The sequence below is a fragment of the Protopterus annectens genome, chromosome 1.part0 (genome assembly GCF_019279795.1).
Source record: "Protopterus annectens isolate FY-2018-M chromosome 1.part0, PAN1.0, whole genome shotgun sequence".
Lineage (NCBI taxonomy): Eukaryota > Metazoa > Chordata > Ceratodontiformes > Protopteridae > Protopterus > Protopterus annectens.
In genome coordinates, this window is record NC_056725.1 from 1206821037 (window position 1) to 1206848209 (window position 27173).

The window sequence follows — 27173 nt, forward strand, 5'->3', positions numbered from 1 at the left end:
CTTCGTTTTGATGTACTGCGCATGTGTATGGGACTTGCTTTCCCACGCATGTCCAGTACATTAATGCTTGAAACGGAAGCAACGGAGAAAAGAAAGTCTCCATTTCTCTCTCTTTTCTTTTTAATTGTTACAAACAAGGTTTTGGGGCACTTTATACCAATGGAAAAAAGTCCGGGCGACAGGAACTTTTTCCATTGATATATTGTGGGATTTACAACGGGCACGCTGGTTGGACTGGGCCAATCAGCGTGCACATTTTTGAATATTTATAGGGAGTCATTGTATAATTTCCATCATTCTTCAGCAGATTTGAATGCCCAGAACCGGTAGTTACACATCTTTCTTTGATATTTACTCTTTATTTTAAAAGTAACCATCATCATTTCTTCATGCTACCGCTTTCTTCTTCATCATGTTTTGCTATTATTTTATGTTATTTAGCCAAGTCCATGTTTGCATTTTTATTTCATGTTAGCCTTTTATTTTCCAGTTAATACTTGCCCTCTTGTATCCTTCATTCTCTTTACCTTTTCTGTCATCTCTGGTGGCAGATCTTTGTGCCCACCCCACCCCCCATTGTTGGCACTGTTTCTCCATTATTTTGGCTATTTTGCTTTCTCTTTACCATTCGTATCTGTAATTCTGTCTCTTTACTTCTCTCATGTATAACTTTCCTTCCCTTTTTATGCATTCTAACCATTCTCAGCCTAGGATAATTAACTAGTTACAATATCCCTTTCCTTCTTATTTCCTCGCTCTATCACTGTGTCCATTCATACTTACTCCCCTCCTGTAATATTAACCCCCAGCAATCCTTCCCATCTTTTTGGATTTGTTTCTATTTGTTCCCTTTCACCACCCTACTGTCTTCCTTCATCATGCTTTCTAATAGTTCTACTTTTCCTGTTAGTGCCTTTTCCCTCTTCCCCATTTTCAAAATTAGCCCTATCATTTCCTTTTTTCTGGTATCACTTCTTCATAACCTAGAAGGCATATCAACCTCTTCTTGCGGTTTTCCTAACATTGCTTCTATTACACCCTTACCCTCGCTCAGATCCCTGTCCTTCTCCTTTATCATTTGTTTCCATTCCACCTTATAATCTGTAGCCACCTTTCATGATGCGTTCACTGTCAGACATGCTATTAAATGTTCCTTAAGGTCAGGCACTCTTAGTTGTGGTTTTTCCTGTCACTTCACTAATTTTATCCCCTGCTTTCCTGGGTTTTCTTCCTTCCTATAAGAACTCCATCTTTATCTGCTTTACTTTCTGTAGTACTTTTTTTATGGCAGTTCCCAAAATGTTTTCCTTGGATACATGAACTAGGATATAATACACAACTATAAGACTTGTACTTGCTGATCTAAATCCAGGTTTACTGGCTTCCATCTTTCTATTTGCTGCTTAAACCTACCATGTATTTCCTCATATGTTTTCTGTTTAGGCTCATCTATTGTGTTTCTAAGTTTGATTCGCAAGTATTTTATTTGGACCCCCCCCCCCATTCCTCTGTCTCTTTATCCAACCCTCTTTTATTTATTACCATAATTTTAGCTTTTGTCTTTATTAATTTGTTCGATGTGTCCATTCCTTTCTGCATCCCTGTAACAGTTTCCTTCACATCTGTTAAAACTACCGATCTTATAAAATTCCTCACAAATCTACTGTCATTTGTTAGTTTTCTCACCCTTGGACCTTCTTCTACTTCATCTCTGTTTACTGTAGTATTCTAGTCCCCCAGAGTTATTGCTAGACCTTCTTACAATTTTACTGTCTCCTTCACTATTCCTTGCATTTCCTTTATTGTTGTATTGGGTGAAATGTATACTATAATTGTGTTTTTTTTCCTCCTTTCAGTTTTATCCTGTGTTTGTTTGGGAGCATCTTCTTTATTATTACCTCTCTCAGTTTCTTCTTCCACCAAGAAGCACTTGCCTCTATTTTATATCCCCTGCCCCTCAGTCATATGTGTTCCTCAGTATTAAGTTGGGTCTCTTGTAGTGTTAGTATTTGTGCCTTTGTTCTTCTCAGGGTTGTCAGTATTCTCTCCCTTTTTTTTTTTGTTTCCTAATCCATTAATATTTCTTGCTTTAATTCCCAAAACTCTCACATTTTTACTATTATTTTACCTCTATTTAATTACTCTTTTCTGTTTTCCTTCATCTTCCCTTCTAGTTTCTTATCCGCAGCAGTGACTTAATCTTCCACCCTCCCAGTTTATTAACATTTCTTTCTGAAGTATAAACATATTTATAATTGTCACTTCCCTGCACAGAGTTAATTTCTCTCTGTTCGACAGGCTTCATGGCTTGACCATTTCTCTGTCATAACCATGACTGTGCCTTACTTCCTAGCTTCATCCACTGGCTGTATGCATATTTTGGTCCTTGTTTGCTTCTTCCTTGTTACCCCTCCATTTTGCTACTCTAGAGTCTGTGTTCAGTGTAGTTGTCCTCTTGTATGTGTTAGATGTGTCATAGACTTGCTCCACTTTTTCTTCAACTTATATTGTATCACCAGTTGTGTGTACATACAGGCTTCCTTGTCTTCTACCTCAACTCCTTTCCAGTCCTGTTCAGTTTAGACTTATTAGGGAGTTATCAAATGTTGTATCTGGACCCTTTAACTGTTATAGCTCCCATGTGCCCTCACTTTTCAAGATGGTGGTGCCTTGCAAGGCAGCGGCCTCTGTGGCTCGCAATGTACATTTGTGTTTTTATGGGTTTTTTTGTCAATTTTTTTATAAGTTGTAGTGTGCTGAGTGGTCCACTTGACCTGGACAAGTGTCTGTGATGTCCATGTTGTTGTGTTGAGTTTATGATGTCACTGAACTGAACTGAAAAAGGAAATTTTGAGCCTCAGTGTTGAAGTTGTGTGAGTGCATAGTGCAGAGGGCGGAAAGCGGTTATCAGATTTGGCAGCCAGGTTTGATTTAGGGGACCGGATTTGTTTGTTGGTCTGAGAGATCCAGGTTTGATCGGAGGCTGCTGATTGTGCCTGCGATGTAGTGGTGACTGTAGTGGTGTGGATGGTTGGGCTGTTGGAAGATCACTGTGCTGGCTCTGGCAATTCAGGCCTTCAGGTAGTGACGGTTGCTCCGAACACAGTAGCATATGCCTGATTTTTGTCTGCCAGGCTTCGCAGTCTATGATGTTGAAGGGGATCAGATTGGACTTGGGATATGCTGGTATTGGAGAGGGAGTTGGCAGCGATGTAGATGGACTGGATTGTCAGAGATCGTGGTTGCTGGAGCTTTGTTCTTTCTGTGCCTTCACTTGAAACTGTTGTCACTGATGTTGTATACATGTTTTTGTTTCTGTGGTTATATGATTTGTACATGTGCTTGGAGAAACATAATTTTGTTCAGCTGTGCGTTGTGTATGGTCTGAATCACAATAAGGTTACTTTTGAACTTTTATTGGTAACCCACACTTACTGCATTAATCTTTGTTTAACTACTTAATTGCTCCATTATCTCATACATTTTTCATTTTCTTTCTTTTCCTTCACCCATTGTTTATTCTTATTTATACTTACCTCCTTTCTATTTTTTCCACTTATCATTTTCTGTTTACCTTACTTTGCCAGTGAGGCACATGCATTCATCTGTTGGTTGCCATTCACTTTCACCTCTTATGTAGTCTATGATACATATCGTGTATATCACTTTTAGTGGACATTCTAGCCACAAATACTTTTTCTTAATACAGATGACTGGCAAATTATGAAAAGAGTTTAGTAAGCGATGTACTTAATTATTCCAATATATCACATAAATGTTTCATTTTCTTTCTTCGCCTTACCCCTAATGTATACTCGTATTTATGTGTGCCTCATTTTCCCTTCTTTCACTTGTCATTGCCATTGACTTCTCATAATCTGTTTCCTTTACTTTGCCTATGAGTTGCATGCATTTATCTTTTGTCCATCATTCTCTTTTACCACTTTATATACTGTATAATGTATATCTCTTAGATTACTTTTACTGGTCATTTTTGCCTGCAGTATTTAAAGTGAATTGCCACACTAAGTGATTTATCTTTTAGCACCATCCCATGTGGCACATAAAGTGCAGATAAGCATTTTCGCTCAATTGGTGAATGTTTTCCACTAACATTTATTAAAGCCTAACATCCATTAAAATAGTTTTCTTCAAGTTGATGTCACTGAAAGTTAGGTATGATCTTTAACCTCGGTGACATCAACTCAGTGAAATTGTGAAATGTGTCCATAGACTTTAATAGATGCAATCTGCACAGGTGCAGAAATCAGACCTCCCAACTGTCCCGAATTACTCAGTTTTTACCGAGTTTTGGGGTCCAAATGAAGGGGTGCCACGATTCCCGAGTGGCACCCCTTCATTTCTGATTTTTTTTGCCTTTTTTTTAAATTTTCGTGCTGTCGGAGCTGACGTCATCACGTATGCAATGACGTCAGCTCTGTCAGGCTATCAGCCAGTCGGAATTGAGCTCAAGGAGCTCAAATCATCATTTCCGGCTGGCTGAATTGAATTGCAAGCTGGCGGGAATGGGGAACACCACTACAGCAGAGGAAATTATGTGCGGCCATGAAGATCGAACAGAACAGCAGAGGAACTTGTGTGCAGGCCAGGAAGCTGAAAAGGTGAACAGAACAGCAGAGAAACTTGTGTGCACGCCAGGAAAGCTGAAACAGCAGAGTTTGCGGTGAACAGAACAGCAGAGAAACTTGTGTGCAGGGCTGCAGGCCAGGAAAGCTGAAACGGCAGAGTTTGCAAGCCAGGAACTTCTCAGGGCAGAGCAGGGATTAATGGCAGGAAGCAACGACAGAGAAATGTGAACTACTCAGGGTAAGGAACCAACCACTCGTTATTCAGGGTGAGTGTGTGTGTGTGTGTGTGTGTGTGTGTGTGTGTGTGTGTGTGTGTGTGTGTGTGTGTGTGTGTGTCTCCATTTGTAAAGAATGTTGTCTTTTTTCATGAATGATGGACTTCAAACTTAATTGTATGTAATGATAATCTAGATCATTACAAAGAACGGATAAAAAGGGACAGCAAATTGGACTTCTTTCTTTGCTGCTAGATACAGCATTTTTAAATCCTGCATCTTCTATCTCAAGGCTGCAATAGACTGGTAACCACCAAAAGTCCTGATTTCTTAACTATATACAGCACCTCAGCTATTATTCCTTATTATTCATAACCAGCAGGCATCTCTTTTTAATGCGTTGACACATGAGCGAGTCAAGAGTATGAAAAGTGTTTTTTTTTTAATAAATACGTTATGTTGCAGTGCTGCATTGCTGGGTGGTGGCACAGATCAGTATTTTCATACAGTGTATCACTACATGGCAGATACTAATTAATGAATTAATTATATTAAAGTGAGGTAAGCAAATCAGCACAGAAAAGGAAGGATTCTGTAGTCTACAATAACATAAAAAAATCTTAGAAATAGCAATGTCAGTAAAAGCAGACATAATCTGTTTGAAGGATGCAAACAAATGTAAATCATAGACACTTTCAGTACAATATAACACCAGACATATTAAGTGGAATTAATATTTTGCAATCAGTTACCTTCATTTCATAGACTACTTAGTAGAAAAACTGTTTTTTAGCTAGTAATGTGCAAAATAGCTTCAAGTTCTGAGTAATAATTTGCTAGATGTAATGTATCTTTTGTTATGCCTATATTCTTGGTGACTAGAGGTATTCAGGCTCTAAAAAGAGCCTACTATCCCTAGCCACCACAATTTCTGAGTGAGTTGAGAGCTATGATGAGAAGTGAGAACATTTTGTTCTGCTAACAGTTGAAAGTTATGCTCTGAGCTTTGTCCAGATTTTTTTTGTACTAAGAATTGAGAGAGCTATGATAGGTAAGAACATTTTTTTTTTTTTTTGTGCTAAGAGTTTAGAGCTATGATAAGATGATAAGAAGTGAGAACACAATTTGTATTACCCCATTATTGTTTTTGTGCTAACAGTTCAGAGATATGGTGAGTGAGAACTGAATTTGTATTCCCCCATTATTGGCTTTGTTGTTTGTCCATGTTTTTTGTGTTGAGGTTAAGAGCTATGTTGAGAAGTGAGAAATGAATTCACTAAATGATGGCTATTAAGTTTCAGTCTTCCTATTTTTCAGGCAGCTGCTGATTTGGCATAGTGGTATGTTGTTCTGACTGTAGTGCATAGAGTCCTGGGTTCAAAACCTGCCAGTGAAATGCATGATGGTAGCACAACATGTTATTCTAGCAACTTTACAAAATTATACAAGCAATGTTTAAAATGTGTCCCTGGTTTTTGACCTTTTGTCCCCCCCCAAAAAAAATGAAATTGAAAATAAGTGCGAGACGCTGTACAAGATGCCTATGGCTTACACTACTGTCATTCTATTTATAGTGTGGGTGTGGAAGTAGACTTTTATGATGGAAAAGTTCTGAATTGGGCAGTTTTGTCATTATTGGTTCATGTGTTTTGTTTCATTGCCTACATTACAGATTACTGGTAAAATGTTCAAACAATAAATTTAAAATGCACTCTAACATGTGTGTTGTATTATACAAGGAATATAATTTAATAAAGTCAGGAAGGTGTATAAAGAAAAGAACACATGTATGTTTCTTGTTTTGTGTGTAAGGGGCCAATGATTTGAAAACAGCCCAAATGTAATCTTTATCCACCACTGGCCAGATGCATTTTCTTTGGATGTGGTGTGGGTTTCAATGAATCTGAGTTTCAAGGGCAAAGAAGTTTTAATGTCAAGCCTATTCTTATTGTGAGACAGTATTGCTTTGTTTACCAGATGATGTCTTTTAGTGTTTCTGCATTGTTGTAAAATCCAAATCATTGTAGACGTAAAGCAGTATGCATACATTAGTGTTTATGGTAAATGGGGTGAAATAATGGGACATTGGAATGGCTACAGGGGGACTCTGGTGCCATGTTTTGGTTTTCTGTTCTTCAGTTTGTGTTCGAAGGTTGGTATCCCACAATTCCATTGGAGTGGGTGGGGTTACATAATTATGTATGCAAATTAGATGTTAATCAGCGTACAGATTTGTACCTATTTTTCATGGGCCTTGTCCAGATTTTTGATGTTTCCAGGTTGAGAGGTATGGCAGAAATGCTCCCATTAAAATCTATGTTAGAGCATTTAGTTGAGATCTCTGAGGGAAATTCTAAATTTAGTTAGGCCAAGGTTTGAATAAAAAGTTAAAAAAGCTTTTTGTTCAAAACATGGCCTAAATAAATACAAAACGATTAGTGCAAGATGCATTGCAGCAGTTAACTCATAGTTTGCTGCAATGCACACTTAAAGTGTGACAGTATATTTTAACTATCTTTATGCAGGTAACTGACAGGTCATGAAGAGTTCAGTAAACTGTTTTGTTTTAGTAATGTTACATTCAAGTCATGGCACATACTTTTTTAACTAATCATCAGTTTGTTTTACTGTTCATAGTCTTTTAAATTTATTAGCCAAGCTGCAATGTGTTCCATTTTTCTGGGTCCCAGCTACCGTTTTTCCCTCACAATCTGCCCAGGCTTTAAATATTGTTGTCTTTTCTTCTCTCTGTTTTGAAGTTTGCTCTCTCTTTTGCCTACGGACTTCCCTTATGTTCATTTTTTTTCATAGTCTCTGCTGTTTTCAAAATAATAGGAAGTATCCTATTTCTCTGTTTGGGCCACAGTGATCTTCCTTGTCTGCAGCTGCCTGGTTTGATCTGCTTTGCTCTACTGCATTGTTGTTCCCAGATCTTTGGTTCACTGGTTTCCTCATAAATTCAAGTGATTTGTGTGAATATTCTTAGATTCACAGGCTATAGCATCATCCATTTGAAACCACATTCCCTGCAAGGCCAAATAACCAGAGTAAATGCATTCCTTTTTTGTCTGTTTTCAAATGAAAAATCATAGTCCTGTCTTCCCAGTTTGCAGTCTTTAACCTGGTTTTTACAGTTCTTATAACATATTTCCTTGTAGTTAGAAAGTCTGTAAACTGACAATTATCGGTATAGGCAATTTTCTTGTGTTCTGCTGCCCTGGGTGAGCGTACTCGATCGGTATCTCATTCTTCTCTAACCTTGTCCATTTTCCCAGAAGTCCTTTACTGCTTTCTCACAGTATGACCCATCCATTATTTATTTATTTATTTACATTTGTTGACCGGGCTAGTCTAACTGGATACATGTCCATTTTCAGTAGAGGCCCGGGGTGAAAAGCTCCAAGCAGACAGGTAAAGACATTATTATACAATAATAATATAGAAAAGCTATCAACATATACAGATAATACCATTATTTGGGATATTTGCAAAAGAGGAAGATCAAGAACAAATTCACAAGAAATGAAAAAGTGTGATTTTTTTTTTTTGTAGGACAACATAGTACAGCATAAAGGCCATAGAATAATTAGCAGTAAAGTACCCTGGAGAAGAGAAATAAAAGGGATATCAGGAACGTGTAAAGGTGGAGAGATCAGTCAGGGTTATTGCAGGGGCAGAGCCTGTGAGTTTTAAAATGTTCTTTGAGATGTTTTTTAAAAAGATGTGTGGAAGAGAGAGTAGAAAGTTCACTTGGAAGCTGGTTCCAGGCCTTGCCAACTGTGTTAGCAAAAAGAGAGTCTCCGGCTTTGTTTTTAGATTTAATAGTGGAAACTAGAAGCTTATCGGCTGGGCGAAGAGTAGTAAGGTTTTTGTAAGGGGTAGTCAGATTATTGAGGATTGGGATATTATTAGGGTATAAAAGTATCTTTTGGGTTATAGTAAGTTGATGATAGAGTAGTTGGTGCTGCAGTTCTAACCATCCCAATTGTTTGTGGTTGAGACAGTGGTGTGTTCTAAAAGGGTTGCCGGTAGCAAATCTGGCTATGTTATTATAGCTAGTGGCAAGTTTGTTAAGGTTGTTTTTGGAAAGGTTAGTATAGTTCTCATGATCTCTGAGATCACATTGAGTTTAATATTTTTCCTTCTCACTCAGTTTTCTGCTTCGATTGCCCTTGCTTCTAGGTAGCCCAACTTCTCCTCAGCTGATTAAACCCTTGCGTTCAATTCTTCATTCTCTGTATCTTCTGCAGTACTGTTGTAAGTTCATTAAGACCTTTTATTATTTCACCTATCGTCTTGTCTTAGGCATTCAGATTGTCCATCAAAGATATTTTTCACAACTTTCAGCTCTAGTCATATTGCTTCCAGTGTTGCTAGTACTTTTGTATGTGTGCCTCTGCCCCAGTCCTTCCTGTTGTCTTAGTCAGTTCTCCGACTGCCATATTTTCCTGCTCCTTGTTCATAGGTTCATAGGTTAGTACTAGGCTAACTGCCCTTGCGAGCCATTTTAAGCCTAGCCAATTATCCCTTGTGAGACTCAAACCCTGTACCTTGTGTTTGTAAGGCAAACACCTTAACCATTAGGCTACCCTCCCAACCTCTTGTCTTAAAGTTCATTGACAATTCCTTCCCCTTTCCCCTGCTATATCTTTTTTCATGCGTTAATACATTTTTACTGGTTTTCTTTTTTTCCTCTGCTCAGAGCTCTGCAAATTAAGCTGCTTTCAACATGATGCTTTACCAGAAGTCATAAAATATCAATTTTCAAACCAATAAAAGCTAGAGATCCTGCTTAGTCCATCTTTAAGTCCCATAGCACCATCTGCTGGCAGTGTCTGGTCCTGTACCCTTCTGTGAGTGCTAGTGATATGAATAGGTTCATAGGTTCATACTAGGCTATCTGCCCTAGGGCATTTATAAGCCTAGCCAGAATGTGTTTGGCTTTCACCACCCATTTTAAATTTATTTTGCTATGCCCTTTTTCGAGGTTAGTATACTGTGCCTCTGTCTAACAGTGACACAGAAGTGATACCCGGGGTAAACCTACGATCTCCCATCCACTCATCAAGATTCCTCTTGAAGAGAGTCAATGAGGGACTCTGCCTAACCTGGACTGGGATTTTATTCCAGAGTGAAGGGAGCCTCTGGGTTATGAATCTGTCCCTCCAGCATGTCCTATTTATTTCAGTGCTGAGGTTCAAGTCTCTCGAGCGGGTAGCTCGATGGGATTTGGATTTTCTGAGGTGCAGCATGTCCATTAATTCCGGGTTGGACATGCCTTTATACATCAGGCACAGATCGCCTCTGAACAGGCGGTATGCCACTGAGTAGAGCTGGAGTTTCTTTAACCGGGCAGCATATGGCATCTGTTTGAGCCCTTTGATCCTGTTGGTGAGGTACTTTTGGGGTCTTTCCAGTTGCTGCGGGTGTCTGGTAAGGTACATCCCAAAAGGGGCATTGTACTCAATTATGGGCCTGATGAGGGATGAGTAAAGAGGCACGATGACCTCCTCTGATCTAGATGTGAATCCCTTCATGATTAGGTGAGCTATATAAAATGTTTTTCCAACCACTTTGGCTACGTGGTTGTCAAATGAGAGATTGATATCAACTTGGGTCCCCAGGTCCCAAATTACTTCTTCTGTACGTAATGGATTACCACCTATGTGGTAATTTGTGGGCACTTTGTTTTTACCAAGGGGGATGACTATACACTTTTTGGCATTTAGCTTGAGGCCATGGCTCTGGCACCAGTTGTCTGTTTCTATGAGGTCCTTTTGGAGGATGCTTGTGTCGGCTGGAGAGTCGATTATGGCGCCCAGTTTGCAGTCATCTGTGAACTTGGTCAGCCATAGTCCTTCCGTGTTGGCCTGTACCTCCGAGAAATATATACCGAACAAGAGAGGTCCCAGGACTGAGCCTTGTGGGACACCACTTGTAACTGGTTTGGAGTCTGACATGACTCCAGCAATTCTAACCATGTGGGTTCTGCCCTTGAGCCTGTTTGCAATCCATCTAGTGACATAGGGGTTTATATTTAAGCTGGTGAGCTTATCTATAATGCCCGAGTGGGGTATTGTATCGAAGGCTTTTGCGAGGTCCAGGTAGGCTGTGTGGACAACCTTCCCCTCGTCAATGGCCTTGGTGACTGTTTCAAAGAAATCAACCAGGTTTAAGAGGCAGGATCTGCCCTTAACAAAGCCGAACTGGGTAGGATCCAGTGTCTGTAGGTCCCCTATATCTTTATTTATGAGGTCCATGATGATCCTTTCCATAGCTTTGCAGACCAAGCTAGTCAGGCTTATGGGGTGATAGTTTCCAGGATCCATTGAGGCACCACCTTTATGGAGAGGGACCACTGTTGCTGTACACCACTCTTTGGGCACATATCCTGTAGTAAGGCTGAGATTGAACAGTAGTTTTATGTTTGGGTTTAGCTCTTCTTGGAGTTCATGTAGGACGCAGCCCGGGACACCGTCTGGTCCCATTGATGCTGTGTTTTTGCTTTGGAGAGGGCGGCTCTTACCTGAGCATCTGAGATGTCAGGGGGGCAGCACTCTGCTGGGATAGATATTTGCCCTTTTGGTGGGGAGGGGAGAAGTTTGCGCTGAACCTGTCAGCTAGGATGTTGGCAATGTCTGTGGGTTCAGTGTATTTGTCATTTTGGACTAATTCTGAGCATATCTGGGAATTACCACCCAGGTTCCTAACATAACTAAAGAAAGCCTTGTGATTATCCTTAGTGTCCTGAGCAATTTTTCTCTCGAAGCTGGCCTTAGACAATTTTATGAGTGCCCGTAGTTTTTTGCTAATACTGATCAGTGATGCCTTCCCTTTTTGGGATTTTGCTCTATCATTTAGTAGCTTCTTCCTTCTATTGTATAGTTTGTTTATGGCTGGGGTCCACCAGACAGGATGTCTGCCTTTGGAGGATTGGGTCTTGATTTTATTTGGGATTGCATGATCCATGCATTCCTGAAGGTGTTCATAGAATGCGTTTATAAACGATTCTGCGGTCTGGGCCATATTTTCCACAGGCCCGGGGGCTTTGAAGGATTCCACCTCGGTTTTGAGAAGTGTGAAATTTGCTCTAGAGAAGTTTTTCACTGTGGTTTTCTGGGCAGGGGGTGCGGTCGGGATGTGAATATCCAGTGAGATTAGTTTATGGTCTGATCTTACCAGTGAGGGATACATATCTGGTCTGGAGCATAGAGTCCCCATGTTGGTGATGATCAGGTCCAGTATGTTTTCTCCTCTTGTGGGAGTGGTAACAAGTTGTTCCATAGCATTTGAGTTTATAAATTCTAGGAACCTTTGGGCTAGGGTGTTGGAGCTAGAGTAATGCTCCCAGTCTATGTTTGGGTAGTTGAAGTCGCCCAATATAATGGTGTTTGGAGAGACTTTCATATTTTCCAGTGTTCTCAGGAAGGCTGAGTGGGGTTCCTGGGTTTGGGAGGGTGGTCTGTAGCAGGCTATAAACTGGAAGGCAGTTTTACCCACTGTTAGTTGCACATGGATAGTCTCTGATGCTTCGTGCTTTGCCACCAACCTGGAGGTGTGGGTATCTTTGATGAATATCGATACTCCCTCCTTTGTGGTTCGGTCCAAGTTTTGGGGCTGAAAAGCATGGTATGAGGTATAACCTGGTAGTGCTGGGGTGCTCTCGGGAGCCCTGAACCAGGTTTCTGTTACTGCACAGATATCGATGTTCTCCATGCTAAGGAGAGTTTTGAGGGCATCTTGAGGTTTAGACTTCTGGCATTGAGTAGCATTACTCTTAGTTTCTTATCCCTTGTGATACCTATGGAGGTGGGTTTGTCTTTTGAGCCCTGCCTAAAAAAGACACTATGGGGGTAGCAAGAGCCTTTGCCAATATCGGAAAGCCCAGGGGTGACAGGTGCAAGCCGTCCCTAGTGAAGCATCGTGGCTTGTCGAGCATATCATCCCAAGCTGACAGGCATTGGATCCCCTTTGAATGACACCAGTACTTAAGCCATTTGTTGAAATTGATCATCTTGTCTTCATATTTTGGCATAATTCTTGGTGAGGGTAAGATGCTACTCAAGGTCAGGATCATACCGGCTTGGGCTACATGCTCAGAGAGTTCCTTTATGTCTCTTTTCATGTAGTGAATAAATGAACTAGGCATCCACCAAAGCTGTTAACATATAGGTCTTTTATTAATAACACACAGGATAAGCGCTTTCACACAAGAGTGTGCTTCATCAGATCCATCAACATAAAAAATCTAAAACCATTTATTATAGTATAATACCAAAGGGAAACAACCAATTATAATCAATCATTGATGCAATCTACATTTTTTTCAATAAAGGCTTTAAAGGTATAGCAGCATTAATACCCGGAGATTTGTCTGCCTGGAGCCTAGTAATCCATTTAGTTTTTGCAAGCTCTAATCTATTATTAAAATCTCCACCCCTTTTACTCATAGGTATTATCTGTAGTACCATAAATTCAAAATTATGCCCAGGATGCAAAGAAATATGCTTGGCTAATGCATTAAGCATATTATTGCGTCTGATGTCACCCTGATGCTGTAAAAAACGATCTTTGCATTGTCTGCATTTAGCCAGATAGATCAGACCTTTCGATTTACAATCTGCATAAAACCTTGCCCTAAAAAAGAAATCTAACATGGGATGCTTATAATCACTATCACTAGAGATATAGTTGCAGGCTTTACAACGTTTGCAAGGAAAAGTGCCTGTATGAACAGAAGCAACGGGATATATTAGTGGATCTATAACACAGCTGCCTCTTTAGCGAGAGGTTATTCTTAAATGTAAAAGTAGGCCTATCGCCAACAATATTTTTAATCCTTTCATCTGAAAGGAGAACTGGCCAGTATTTATTCACAATGCCACAGACTTGATGGACATTGTTGCCATAGGTCAAAGGTAGCCTAAGGTTATTGCTGCTCAATTCATTAGATTTATCGGGAGCTTGAGGCACACACAGTCAATTAAAATATGGTTTGCCTTTGTTATCACGCATCATATTAACTTCAAATGAGGTCTTATCCAAAATTTCTTTCTTATATCCCCTGTTAAGTAGATATCCTTCCAGCTTAAGTACAGTATCCCTGTAATCACTATCCTCTGTATGCAACCTAGTCATTCTCAAGTATTGACCCTTAACAATATTAGTGAAAACATGCTTGGGATGCATACTTTTGTGATATAGAAGTGCATTCTTTCTACACGGTTTCCTAAATAAAGAGCTACTAATAGCTCTGTTCACTAATGTTAGCCTGGTATCTAAAAATTCAATAGAGGTTTCTAAATGATTCAGCACAAACTTAAAACAGTCACTGTTAGACTCAAGATATTGCACAAAATTCAAAAGCTCATGTTCAGCACCTTGCCATAAAATAAAAATTACAAACCTCTTATATAAAAGGTGTACCGAATATTCATGATTAGATAGGACCACCCTGCCTTCCCAGCCCACCAACACAAGGTTGGCACAAGTGTTAGCGCATGGGGTCCCCATTGCCACCCGTATTTTTTGCCTAAACATAACATCATTAAATAAAAACACATTATTGTACAAAACCATCTCCATTAGCAAACCTAAAAGATCAATATGCTCATTAGAGTATTCTGTATTGGCATGTAAAAATCTCTTAAGAGATAATATCCCCATGTCATGGGGTATAATAGTAAAAAGAGTTTGAATGTCCATAGTTGCCAATAAGGTATCATCTGAAAATGAACCATGTGCTCTGGTAAAGTCACCCAGAGTACTCAAAAAGTGTTCTGTATCTTTTAGTCCCACTATTGCTTTCTCTAGCGGTTTCTTAACTTGGTTCTCAATAAAAATGGATATAAGCTCAGTCACCCATCCCCTGCCTGATACTATAGGGTGAGGGGATGGATTTAATAGCGATTTATGCACCTTCGGCAAACCATGGATAATTGGTACAAGTAGTTCCATTACTAACATAAAATCATACAATTCCCTATTAATGATTTCATACATTAACAATTCATACAATTGATCGTGTATGCCCTTAATAATTATAGTTAGTTATGTGAATAAATACTGGCCAGTTCTCCTTTCAGATGAAAGGATTACAAATATTGTTGGCGATAGGCCTACTTTTACATTTAAGAATAACATGTCGCTAAAAAGGCAGCTGTGTTATAGATCCACTAATATATCCCCTGTTGCTTCTGTTTGTACAGGCACTTTTCCTTGCAGACTTTGTAAAGCCTGCAACCATATCTGCAGTGATAGTGATTGTAAGCACCCCATGTTAGATTTCTTTTTAGGGCAAGGTTTTATGCAGATTGTAAATCGAAAGGTTTGCTCTATCTGGCTAAATGCAGACAATGCACTTCCTTTTATGCAGGGAAGACTTTAAGGATGCTTAAAGAGCATATTTTACAGTATCAGGGTGACATCAGACACAATAATATGCTTAATGCATTAGCCAAGCATATTTCTATGCATCCTGGGCATAATTTTGAATTTATGGTACTACAGATAGTACCTATGAGTAAGAGAGGTGGAGATTTTGCTGCAGGCAGATAAATCTCTGGGTATTAATGCTGCTATACCTTTAAAGCCTTTATTGAAAAAACATAGATCACATCAATGATTGATTTTAATTGGTTGTTTGCCTTTGATATTTTACTATATAAATGGTTTTAGATTTTTTTATGTTGATGGATCTGATGAAGCACAATCTTGTGTGAAAGCGCTTATCCTGTGTGTTATTAATAAAAGACCTGTATGTTAACAGCTTTGGTGGATGTCTGATTCGTTTATTCATTCATATTTATTTTTATCCTACTGGGCGACCTTTGGCAGTTTTGTTTATTTTTTCTTATTTATTAGTGCAAATATATGGAAGACCATATGGTTTGCTCATTTGTTTGTATGCATTTAGCTATGAGCAGCCTCCAACCTGTACTGACATTAGAAGTTTAGAATTTCTTTCTGCCTTTCTCACCCTTAGCATCATCACTCATTGTCTTTTGCCTTATTCATTCCCTGTAGGATGAAGGCTGAGTGGCAGAATTCATACCTCTCAACCTCTTAGAGCAAGTAATCCGGACAAAGCCATGAATAAAAAGTGGGACAAAGGCTCAAAAATAGGGACAGTTTTTAAATATTGCTCTTACAAGCCTAGGAAGTTGATAGAATAACAGATTTTGCATTAGCATGAATTTTCTGAAGGGTATGAATTCTGAAACTCAAATGTTTGTCATTATTTTCTAACTTCAGTCTTTAATTATTTGCCACTAACTTTCCAGAAAAAAACACAATTTTATGAAAAACGGATCAAAATATATAAGGCAAAAATCTGGGCATTCTGAGAAAATGGATACAGTTGAGAGGTATTTGGCAGATCCCCCCACTGCAGAGTCAGACATGTTTCTGTATGCTTTGGTTGATTGCTAGCTTCCCTCAGTACATGGCATGCAGCGATGTCAGACCAGGAAGCTTGCATGTGCTTTCACACATCTGCCCAACTGTGACATTAGGCTGTTTCCCTACTGCTATCTTCTCACCCTGCAGGCCTCCTTGTCTTCCCTCAGATGGTGAAAACTTCATACCGCTTCCCTTGAGATTTAATCCTTGTAAATTACATTCTTATATCCACCTCAGCTGGCCCAGCTTGCCAACACTTGGACTATTACTTTTAACCTGTTCATTACAGCTCTCCTCGATTTTGCCTCTGATTTTACTTCATATTTTTGTTCTGTCCTTCATTAAATTTTCAATTTTTTAGAAACCTTTGAGGATTATAGTCAGTCACTAATGCCAGACAGTAGACTTTCATACTTCTTATTATTCAGAAAATACATGCTGATGCCAAACCTGTTTTATTAAATTTCTAAGGGAATTATAGTAATTAAAATTGTCCCTGATTTGGGGACTTTGCCCCTCATTGACAGCTTTGTACCAGACTCATAAGCAAAGAACCTCAGAGTTACAGAGCTGTCTCATTTGGGGCAGTGTCCTAGCATTAAACATTTTGGCTTCTACAGTCTCATATCTTTTCTCCTACATGACTTATACCTGTAGGTTTGTTTTGTGTTAAGGAATTACCCTCTGTTTCTACCAGTGTTGGTTTCTGGTTTGTTTAAATTGATCTGACTGTGTTCTGTAGTTTTTTTGAATTCCTAGAATACAAATGATATGCACTTTTGAATGATATTTGTGGAGCACTTGGTTTCTACCCAGATTATATACCACTGGCATTGAATGTCCTCAGGGTTTTTACCTTTTTTATGATCTCTGAGGATAGTTATATCCAACAAGCATCCTTCAGTGGATATTTCACTATACTGGGTTGGATTTTGCTGCCAGAAGGTTGGCAGAGAAGTATCCTTCAATTATTATTTTATTGTTCTGGATTCATTTGGCAAAAGGCCATAAAGCATTTCTCAGGTGTGGGATTTTACACGGACTATGGTTATTTCATCACCAGCTGGATTTTTATAGATGCCCTAGAGAGCCAGAATGAAGCACAAGATACTGCAATGTGGTTTTGACTTATTATAACATAATTAGGGTTGCTTTTCATCCTACATTTAATTTATCTTTACTGAAATACTATCCTGTACTCAAGCATTTCATATGGTTTGATGCAAAATCCTTTTAAGTCCATGAATATGTTCATAGGAACTGGAGCTTATTAGTGGACCACCATAGTCTGTTCTACAGCAAAAACCTAAATATATCTTACTGTCATGTTACAGGTGTTATTTGGTAGTTTTCCAATACTTTTGGGACTATGTAATTTGGATTGCTCTTCTGTCAAGATAGGTATGAGTGGGAATCCATTTCAAACCAAATCATTCTTTTATTTAGATTAACTATGCAGGGGATGTACCGCAGAGCTATTATATTCGGGCATCAGTAAAACAACAGTATGAGAAGAGCATCGTCATTAACAGAGGATCCTCTCAGCAGCTGGACTATGAGATTCTCTTCCCAGGGTGTGTCCTGAGGTAGGAGAACACCATTTTACATGCTTATCATCTAGACGTCTGTTGTAGCAATTCTTACTGTACCTTTCCAAATGCTGTCTGGTGTCCTGCATTGTGATGTAATAGTCTGCCTAAAACCGTCAGCTCATAAGCACTGTAAATTTGGAAGGCTAAAAGTGACGATTCCTGAAAAGGGAGGATGTTCTTGGATGTGACTTCTGCCATGAATGCAGACTTGGTCAGTCACTGATACTGAATACCTTTACATGTGCCACTCCAGCCTTTTCTTTATTTTTTTGCTGTGCCAGAACTTTAGACATAACAATTCTGGATACTGCGGCGCCAATGTATGGCGAAAGTAATTTGTCGCAATCTTTCTGTTGTGCTGCATTTGCATTTGACCTGTAGCAATCCCTTCCTCTATAAATATAATTCATGGCACTTTAGATCCCTAATTTGGTTTGGCTGTCATCACTAGACCGAATTTAGAATTTGCATTCTACATTCCATGTTTTTCCATTCCCTTTGTAGATTCACAGAACCTAAATACATTCTTTTAACTTAATGCAAGGGTATCCTGTTTAAAATAATTTTCAGTGCATCATTTCATACCTGCAGTATGATGTGGTGTCTAGGTTGTCAGGTCCAGGTAAAAACTAATTAAATATTCTGGCATGCTGTCAGCAATTTTAACTTTCAGCTTGAACGTTTTTCTCATTTCTTTCTACCATTAGTATAAATCCCAACCTCGCCCAAGTTGCAGATTTAGAACTAATGTTATTTTTTTTAACCAATGTATAGGTGGCAGTTCATGTCTGAAGGAGCAGATGTTGGGTTTGGAGTATATCTAAAGACAAAGATTGGAGAAAGACAGAAGGCAGGTGAAATGCCTGAAGTTGTACGCAGTCAACGTTACAATTCCCATTTAGTGCCTGAAGATGGAATGGTAACTTGCCAAGATCCTGGAATCTGTAAGTTATTTATAGAGCAGTTCTAGTGATGATGCCTAATCTCCCCTTTCAGTTTCTTTATTTTCTTTAGTTAGCAATTGTAATGATGTGCATTGCTTTGCAATTTTATATACAAGGACTGAATTAACTATAATTTAAAACACTATCACCTGTTGACCATATCCACTAGTTTTTAGTGTGGAAAGATTCATCAGTGCATAAAACAGCATTTGGTTTCAGTGTAGTAGCTGTGAATGGGTGGATAACTGCTTACATTTGCTATAAAAAATCTTCTTTGGTAGACTGTCATCACTCATCCTGAGTTGGATTTTTTTTCTCATGGGGAAATCTGTCTCATCTCTTCCCCAAATTATGTTTATGTATACTTCATTTGGGTCAGTTATTCTTTATGTATAGCAACCTGTTTCTCATTGCCCTATTCCTGGTAGAACTCTGTCTTGGACCTAAAATGAACACTGCTATAAAGCTTTTCCTGCTTGTGTCTGAGCAGATTCTTGGATGAACTGCAATTTACAAAATACTCTGGACTCCGGTAAGGAGCTCTGATTTCCATATGTCATTGCCTGCATCCAAAAAAAACTTTGCTGCATGGGCTCTATTCAGATGCAGCTTTGTTTTTATGGGGTCTGTAGCACACCAGCATACCTCTTTCTGTAGTAGCAGGTAAGATTTTTATTTTATTTGGCCCTATAAACCACAATAGTCATATGTGTTTTAATCATACTGTCACTTTTTTTGGTTTACTATCATTTTGTTGAAAGACAGAATACATTTGAGTTGTTTCATCGACTCAAATGGCTGAAAATGTGAATGTCATTTTTTTCCATATGTCGAATATGGTAAAAATGTTCGACATTTGAACCTGTTCAAATCTTGCTTTAAAATGACTGTTAAAGTCATTGGCGATTTTGCAAAAATCGCTCACTTACGTGCTTTCAGTTTTAAGCATTCGGAAAGTTGTAGTACACTGTTTTTACCAGTCGACATAGTGATTACGCATTTCTGAAATCCACATTAAGTATAATTCAAGAAAATGATAGTAAACACATTTTCTTTAATTAAGCATATTCATTAGTGTCATGTTTATTTTATTTTCTTTCACAAATAACTGTGGTTACTGCTGCCTGTAATAACCCTGACTCTCAAGCTTCAAAGTACCTCAAGCTAACAAAGTCTTACTTTCTCATCTTAGATCAGACTAGGCTGCCATTTTGACCTCTTGACCACAGGGGTTTATCTTAGGTCCCATACTCTTTAATATCTTTATAAATGATCTCTGCTTGTCAAATAAGCATGTCTCCATAGTCCAGTATGCAGACAATTCAACTTTGATCTGTTTTGCCAAAGCCTTGCCACACCTCCAAGATACCACCTAAAAAACTTTCACAGCCACAGAAAAGTAGCTCACAAGCTCACAGTACCTGTGGCTCAGAAGCTCACAGTTACTTTTATACCCTACCAAAATTAAATTCTATTCACACCTAAACAAATGGCAGCACAAAAGAGTCGTATAACATCATATAATAACATGCAAACAAAACAAGTTAACTACACCAAACCACTAGGTGTGACCATAGATGAACATTTGAAATTTGAGCAGAAATTAAAACAAGTCATAAAATTAATGCATCATTATACAGGGTCAAGCCATATCTAAGTGACAGTGCTCAAAAGCATATAGCCTTATAGGTTCATAGGAAGTACTAGACTAGCTGCCCTTGCAGGCCATTTTAAGGTTAGACAATTTACATTTTTGTGCTCAAAATAACCTAACCCATTACATATTATCCCTGATGAGAATAATTGGGAGGTATATAGATTTTATATATATATATTTTTTTCTATATATATATATATATATATATATATATATATATATATATATATATATTACCCATAATGAAAATAACTGGGATCATACCATAGATAATTTGAGGGGACCCATGCATGAGATAAAGCATTTAGGTGGTGCCTCTGTCCATTTGTAGTACAGAGACAGTCCTGGCATAAATTTTCTGTTTCCCATCCGTAGCTCTAAGTTGCACATGAATATGGACAGGGATGAACTTTATGTTACGTGGTTGGAGGGGTCTGTTCCACAGCAGCGACATCCTTTGCAAGCTATACCTTTCCTCTAAAACCCTTCTGTTGATGTTGTTGAAGAGGTTTAGATCTCTAGACTGAGTATTTGTGATGCCATTTGACTTGTTGGTATGCAGTAAATCCGATGCCTTGTATGTCAGATGCAGATCACCTCCTAGCAGTCTGCAGGATACAGAGTATAGTAACAGGGCTGTGAGTCGGTCCCTGTAGGACATTTTATTTAGGTCTTGTATCCTTTTAGTACAGTATCTTTGGTGGGCATTCCATTTTTTTCAGGTGTCCAGACAGATGCATGTCAAAAGAAGCATTATATTTAATAATTGGCGTAATGAGAGCTGAGTAAAAGGGAGCAGTGACATCCCTAGAGCCAGACAGAATCCATTTGTTTATAAGCTGTGCAATATAGAAGGATTTTCTTACAACAATAAGCATATGTTGGTCAAAAGTTAGATCACTATCAACATAAGTTCCAAAATTCGAACTAACTAGGTCAGCTGTTAGGGGCATATTTTATTTTGTATTGAATGTATGAAATGTCATATTTTGTGTCATATATTGTATTGCCGTAACTTATTCCCTCCCATACCTCTCAACTGTACTGAATTTATCAGTTTTTACCAGTTTTGAGGTCCAAATAATGAGGTGCCACAATTCCTGAGTGGCATCCCTTAATTTCCGAATTTCCCAGCTTTTTTTTTTTTCCAGCTTTTTTGACCTGACATCATCACTTACGTGATGATGTCAGCACCATGAACAGCCTGCCAGCCTGTTGGAATTGGTTGAGGGCTCAAGGGATTACTTTCTGGCCAGCTAGCAGTACATTAGCGTGTGAGCATTTCCCCAGCTATTTAGACAGGTAAGGACAAGTAAAATAAAGACTGAGCAGTTCTTTTCTTCTACAAGCGAGCACAAGCTGCAAGGGAATTTGGTTTGTTTCATTATTTAAGCTGCAAGGGCATTTATTTGGTTTGTTTCATTATTTAAGCTGCAAGAGCATTTGTTATTACACAAGCTTTGATTTAAGCTGCAAGGGCATTTGCTATTTGGTTAGTTTCATTATTTAAGCTGCAAGGGCATGGTTCCTCCGGGTGCATGTGGTTGTTTGTGTATATTGATTCTTCTGTGAGCAATTTGGTTCTTCCTAAGCTGCAAGGGTGAGCAAGTTGGTTCTTCTTAAGCTGCAAGGGAATGGTTCTAAGCAAAATTTCAAACCGCATCAAGGAAACACGAACTGGAACACCACTGGTAGGACACGTATAATTCTTTTATTACATCCGTTCTGGTACCTCGGCTTCTCGCCTTCTGTTGGAACATTTTTAATCTCCAGATATGTCCCTATATATACAAATCCTTTCCATCAATTATTCAATTTAATTATCCAATTAAATAATTACATAATTAATTAAAAGCCTTACTACAAAGCCAGGAATGGCCGGAACTTATTGCTGCAGAAGATGTTCAATATGTAATAGAGTAAAAACTTTGGATGGCACAAAGATTAATGGTAAGTTGTATGGGGCCAATGAGTATTATAATTGTTAACAGCTGTGGAGTAATTTATATTATAGGTTGTGATTGTGACCCAACTTCCTGGTACATTGGTCAAACTACCAGGAAGGCTAAAGTACGAATTATGGAACATTTGGCAGATGTGAGAAGGCAATTTGGAAAATAATTTGAATATTTAATATAACTCAGTAAAAATATGAATATTTATAAAATTCAGAAAATTAAAGAATTCATAAAGATCATAAAATTCAGCTTATACATTAGGTTTAGAAGGTTTAGATTTTGTCACATGTTTAAAAAAACACACACAAAGTGGATAGAATTAATACAGATCAATGACATTTAGAATGCAGTTAATTAATTTTATATTGTTGAGGCATTTAATATTGGATGTATTTAATATTGGGTGTATTTAATATTGGGTGTATTTAAAATAACTAAAATATTTGTGAAACTGCAGTATTACAGAAGTATATATATTAATTATTAGTCATTGACTGAGTGAAATTGTATCTTATAGAAGCAATGACTGTGACTTTAAAAATATTTTTCTCAGTCTGTTTGTATTTAGGAAGCTGGATTTTTGGTAAGGCATTTAATTAATTATGTAATTATTTAATTGGATAATTAAATTGAATTATTGATGGAAAGGATTTGTATATATAGGGACATATCTGGAGATTAAAAATGTTCCAACAGAAGACGAGAAACCGAGGTACCAGAATGGATGTAATAAAAGAATTACATGTCCTACCAGTGGTGTTCCAGTTCATGTTTCCTTGATGTGGTTTGAAATTTTGCTGTTATTTATGTTTTTGTGAATGGTTCTAAGCAAATCTGGTGTGTGTGTGTGTGTGTGTGTGTGTGTGTGTGTGTGTGTGTGTGTGTGTGTGTGTGTGTGTGTGTGTGTATGTGTATTTGTCTGTCTAAAATGCCCCAGTTAAATATACCTGGTGGCTAGAGTTACCTTGGGTACAGGTAGCAAAAGTCTGAATTCCCTACCCACCAGCACTTGTGAAAACTGTCCAGATTTTTGCCTCATATTTTTATTCTGTTCCTCATAAAATCTGTGGTTTTCTGGACTTTTGTGGCAAATCAGTGAAGGAGTGAATTAATAATGACAGGGATTTAAATTTTAGACTTCTAGCAATTTTCTAAGTTTATAAGATCAGTATTTGAAATGTGTCCCTATTTTTGGGGGCTGTATTCCCCCATTATTGGCTTTGTCTAGGTTTTTTGTGCTAAGAGGTTGAGAGCTATGGTATGAACTGAATTCACTGAATATGTTTGGGGGCTGTATTCCTCCATTGTTGGCTTTGTCCTGGTGTTTTGTGCTAAGAGGTTGAGAGCTATGGTGAGAACTGAATTCACTAAATGCTAGACATTTAAGTTTCAGTGTTCCTGTCTTTCAGGAAACGCATGGTGGTAACACAACATTTTATTCTAACAGCTTTCCAAGATTATATAAGCAATGTTTAAAATGCGTCCATGGTTTTTGGGCTTTTGTCCCCCCCCCCCCCATTGATTTTGGCTTTTTCCAGATTTCTTCTGCTGCAAAGTTGAGAGATACAGGTGAGTGTCGAGTGGATTTTACAAAGATAATAAAAATAATCCACCACACTGGTTGAACAATAAAGGAAAACACCGGTATAACTAGTAACAGGCTATCAATTTGCCATCCATTCCTCATTGCAATATTACTAGTTTATCATTTTTTTTTTTATGTAACACAGGCAATTTATTCCTCATGGGCAACAGGGACTTTATTTGTAGATGAAACAATGAAATATCAAGTTGTTTGCTAGCAGCAACCTCTTCATTAGTTACAGATCTCTTTAATGTGAATTATTAGGATGACTTTTACTTCTGCAGAGATTGTGCATATTTACTGGTACTGATGGATTGTAGAAGTTTGAGTAGACTTTTATGATGGAACTGTTCTGGACTGGGCAGTTTTGTCATTATTGGTGCATGCATTTTGTTTCATTGATTACTAGAAAAATGTTCAAACCAATAAGTTTAAAATGCCCTTTAACAACTGTACTGTATTATACAAGGAATATAATTTAATACAGTCAAGAAGGTGGATCAAAGAACACGTGTATGTTTCATGTGCAAGGGGCCTATGATTTGAAAACAGCCCAAAGGTAATCTTTATCTGGCACTGCCCAGATGTATTTTCTTTGAATGTGGGTTTCAATGCTGTTTCAATGTATGTGAGTTTCAAGGGCAGAGAAGTTTTAATGCTAAGGCTATTTTCATTGTGAGACTGCATTGCTTTGTTTAGCAGATGTCTATCAGTGTTTGTGCTGTAAAATGTGAAGTAAAACTTTTAAATGAAATCCAAATCATTGTAGAAGTAAAGCAGTATTCACATTACAGTGTTCATGGTAACTGGGGCGCAAGTTTTTCTAATTGTAACACCCAGGGTGTTGTTTATATTGCAATATGCAATTTTTGCAACTCATTTTACGTGAGGAAAACTGAAAGAAAACTGAAGAGCCGTATATACGAACATCACTATGAAATTAGAAAACAATCCAACAAAAATGCATTATATAGGCACACCTTAAAATGTCCTCAGGCTTCATTTTTGTTTTTTTGTGTTGGAAATTGTTCCAAAAGAACTAAAGGGAGGTATGTGGGAAGCAAAACTTGAATACAGAGAATTATTATGGCAAATTGTGTTAGATTCCACAAAATTTCCAGGTTTAAATGACACACTTTCAATTTCTTCTGTGCTCAAGCTTAGAGCAGCCAAATTGTGATATCTCAACATGCCACTGGGGGGCAATGTTGTATAACATTGGATTATTTCTTGGTCAACCAAGGACATTTTAACCAAAATTTTTCAAAATATTCTTTTTATAATACTCTATATATATTTTTTACAATAATACTATTTCAGTATTATTTTTATACATATACTATAATGTTCCTTTCATTAAACATTATTTCCTTAAGTATATAACAATTTTAACTATATTTGTATTGTATTATCTTTTTGTATCTATGGAAATTAATTGATGATGTTTTTTTAATTAACCACACAGCTTTTTTATTGAATAATTGAATCATTTTTAATTGTCTAACCATATGTATAAAAGGTACATTTACTGGGTGGATTGTATTACTTCTGATGAAGACTTTGATTTTGATGTCGAAAACGTATCCAGTTTTGTGGCGTTAATGATTTTGCTACTTGGCGTTTGTTTTGAATAAACCAGCATTATTTCACAGGTTTCGTACCTTCATTTGGATTCCACAGCAAGCTTTTGTTTTCATTCTATATACTAGCCAATTTTTCTTGTGTACTCCTTTAACTGTATAGTAAAAGTTGTGTCTTGCTCTTCTTCATTTGTCTACATTAATGTACCACATTCAAACCTAAGCTTATATATATATATATATATATATCTGTCGTGTAATTCAACTTTCCTCTGTCTTTCCACTTCCCAACTCACTCTGCTGTCTCCTTCTGCAGTACACTGATTTAGTGTTCTTCACAAGGTATTGTAGTTACCTCAGACCTCCAATGGCTTACTGCCACAAACAGATTTATAGTCTTAATATGCTCTAAAGCTGTCTATCAAAACCTTTGCAACATCTTTCTACAGTGCTGTTTGACTCTATAAAAATTGTACAATTATACTGATTCATTTTTTTGAATTTCTTTTGTATAAATTGTACCTTTTATTTTACTATCTGTATAATTTAGGACATTTATACATAATATTTGTTACTATAATGGAGCTTTTCTCCCGAGACCTTTGGCTGAAAAGGGGCATGCTGCCCAGTCCGACTATCCTAGTAACCTAATGCAATCAAGCAAGCAAGCAATCAACAAATAAATAAATATATAAATCTGTAGTATGAGAGGCTTTTCCTTCACTCAGATTTGATTTTCTTATATCCATAGATTAAGATAGATTGGGTCTACTCTGGACTTGATATTCCAGCTTGGTATTTCAGCCTGTGATCTAGTTGTGGAACCCATCTCTTGTTCTGACCATCACATCATTTAGTTTTTGATGACCTTATCCTGGGTTACATGTCCTCTGGTTTTGAATTGGTGGACTGTAGGAATTTAAATTTTGTAACATCTGATCGATTTGCACCTATGTTCCATCAGTTCCTTTTGGTGCTTAGTGGTGGTATACCAGATGATTTGCTTGCAGCTTATGATAAACCTTTAAAGTAATCTCTGCTTCCACAGCATGGATGACCTAATGGAGAAAATGCTGAAAGACTACCTCACTAGGCATCAAAGCTGTCTGCATATAAATGTCTGAGCTCTCAAAATATCCTTGGACTTTTTTGAGCATTGGCTTTTATGGGAAAGTATACAGTACGGAGTACTTGATAGTAATAGTTTCTCATCTAGTAAAGAGTACTTGATAGTAATTCGTAGGTTCATAGGTGTGTACTAGGCTAACGGCCCTGGAGCCTTTACAAGCCTAGCCCATAGGATTACCCTGGCATCGTGCCACCCGACCTTAGTTCCAAGTGCCTCTGTCAAGTAGAACCACTGGATTGATCCCCGGGGTGAATTTTCTATTTCCCATCCACTCAAAATTTCTCTTGAAGACAGCCAGTGACGCACTCCGCTTAACATGTATGGGAAGTCTATTCCATAGCATGGGCAGTCTCTAGGTTATGAACCTGTCCCTCCAACTTGTTCTGCTGATTGCGGTAATGAGGTTGAGGTCTCTGGAGGGCGTAGTGTGGAGGGATTGGGATTTCTTTAGATGTAGCATGTCTAACAGCTGAGTCAGACATGGCTTTGTAAGTCAAGCAGAGATCACCTCTAAGTAGGTAATA

The 27173-nt window shown here is 38.0% G+C and overlaps 1 protein-coding gene across 3 annotated transcripts in view; it reads left to right on the forward strand.

Moving 5' to 3' along the window:
- SEC14L2 (SEC14 like lipid binding 2) overlaps positions 1 to 27173 on the forward strand; it is a 749750-nt gene that overhangs the window by 672410 nt on the left and 50167 nt on the right. For all 3 annotated transcript variants that reach the window (XM_044065622.1, XM_044065631.1, XM_044065638.1), the window contains 2 exons: positions 17651 to 17790; positions 18571 to 18740. In XM_044065622.1, coding sequence (XP_043921557.1) covers positions 17651 to 17790; positions 18571 to 18740 — 310 coding nt within the window. The remainder of the gene's footprint in view (positions 1 to 17650; positions 17791 to 18570; positions 18741 to 27173) is intronic.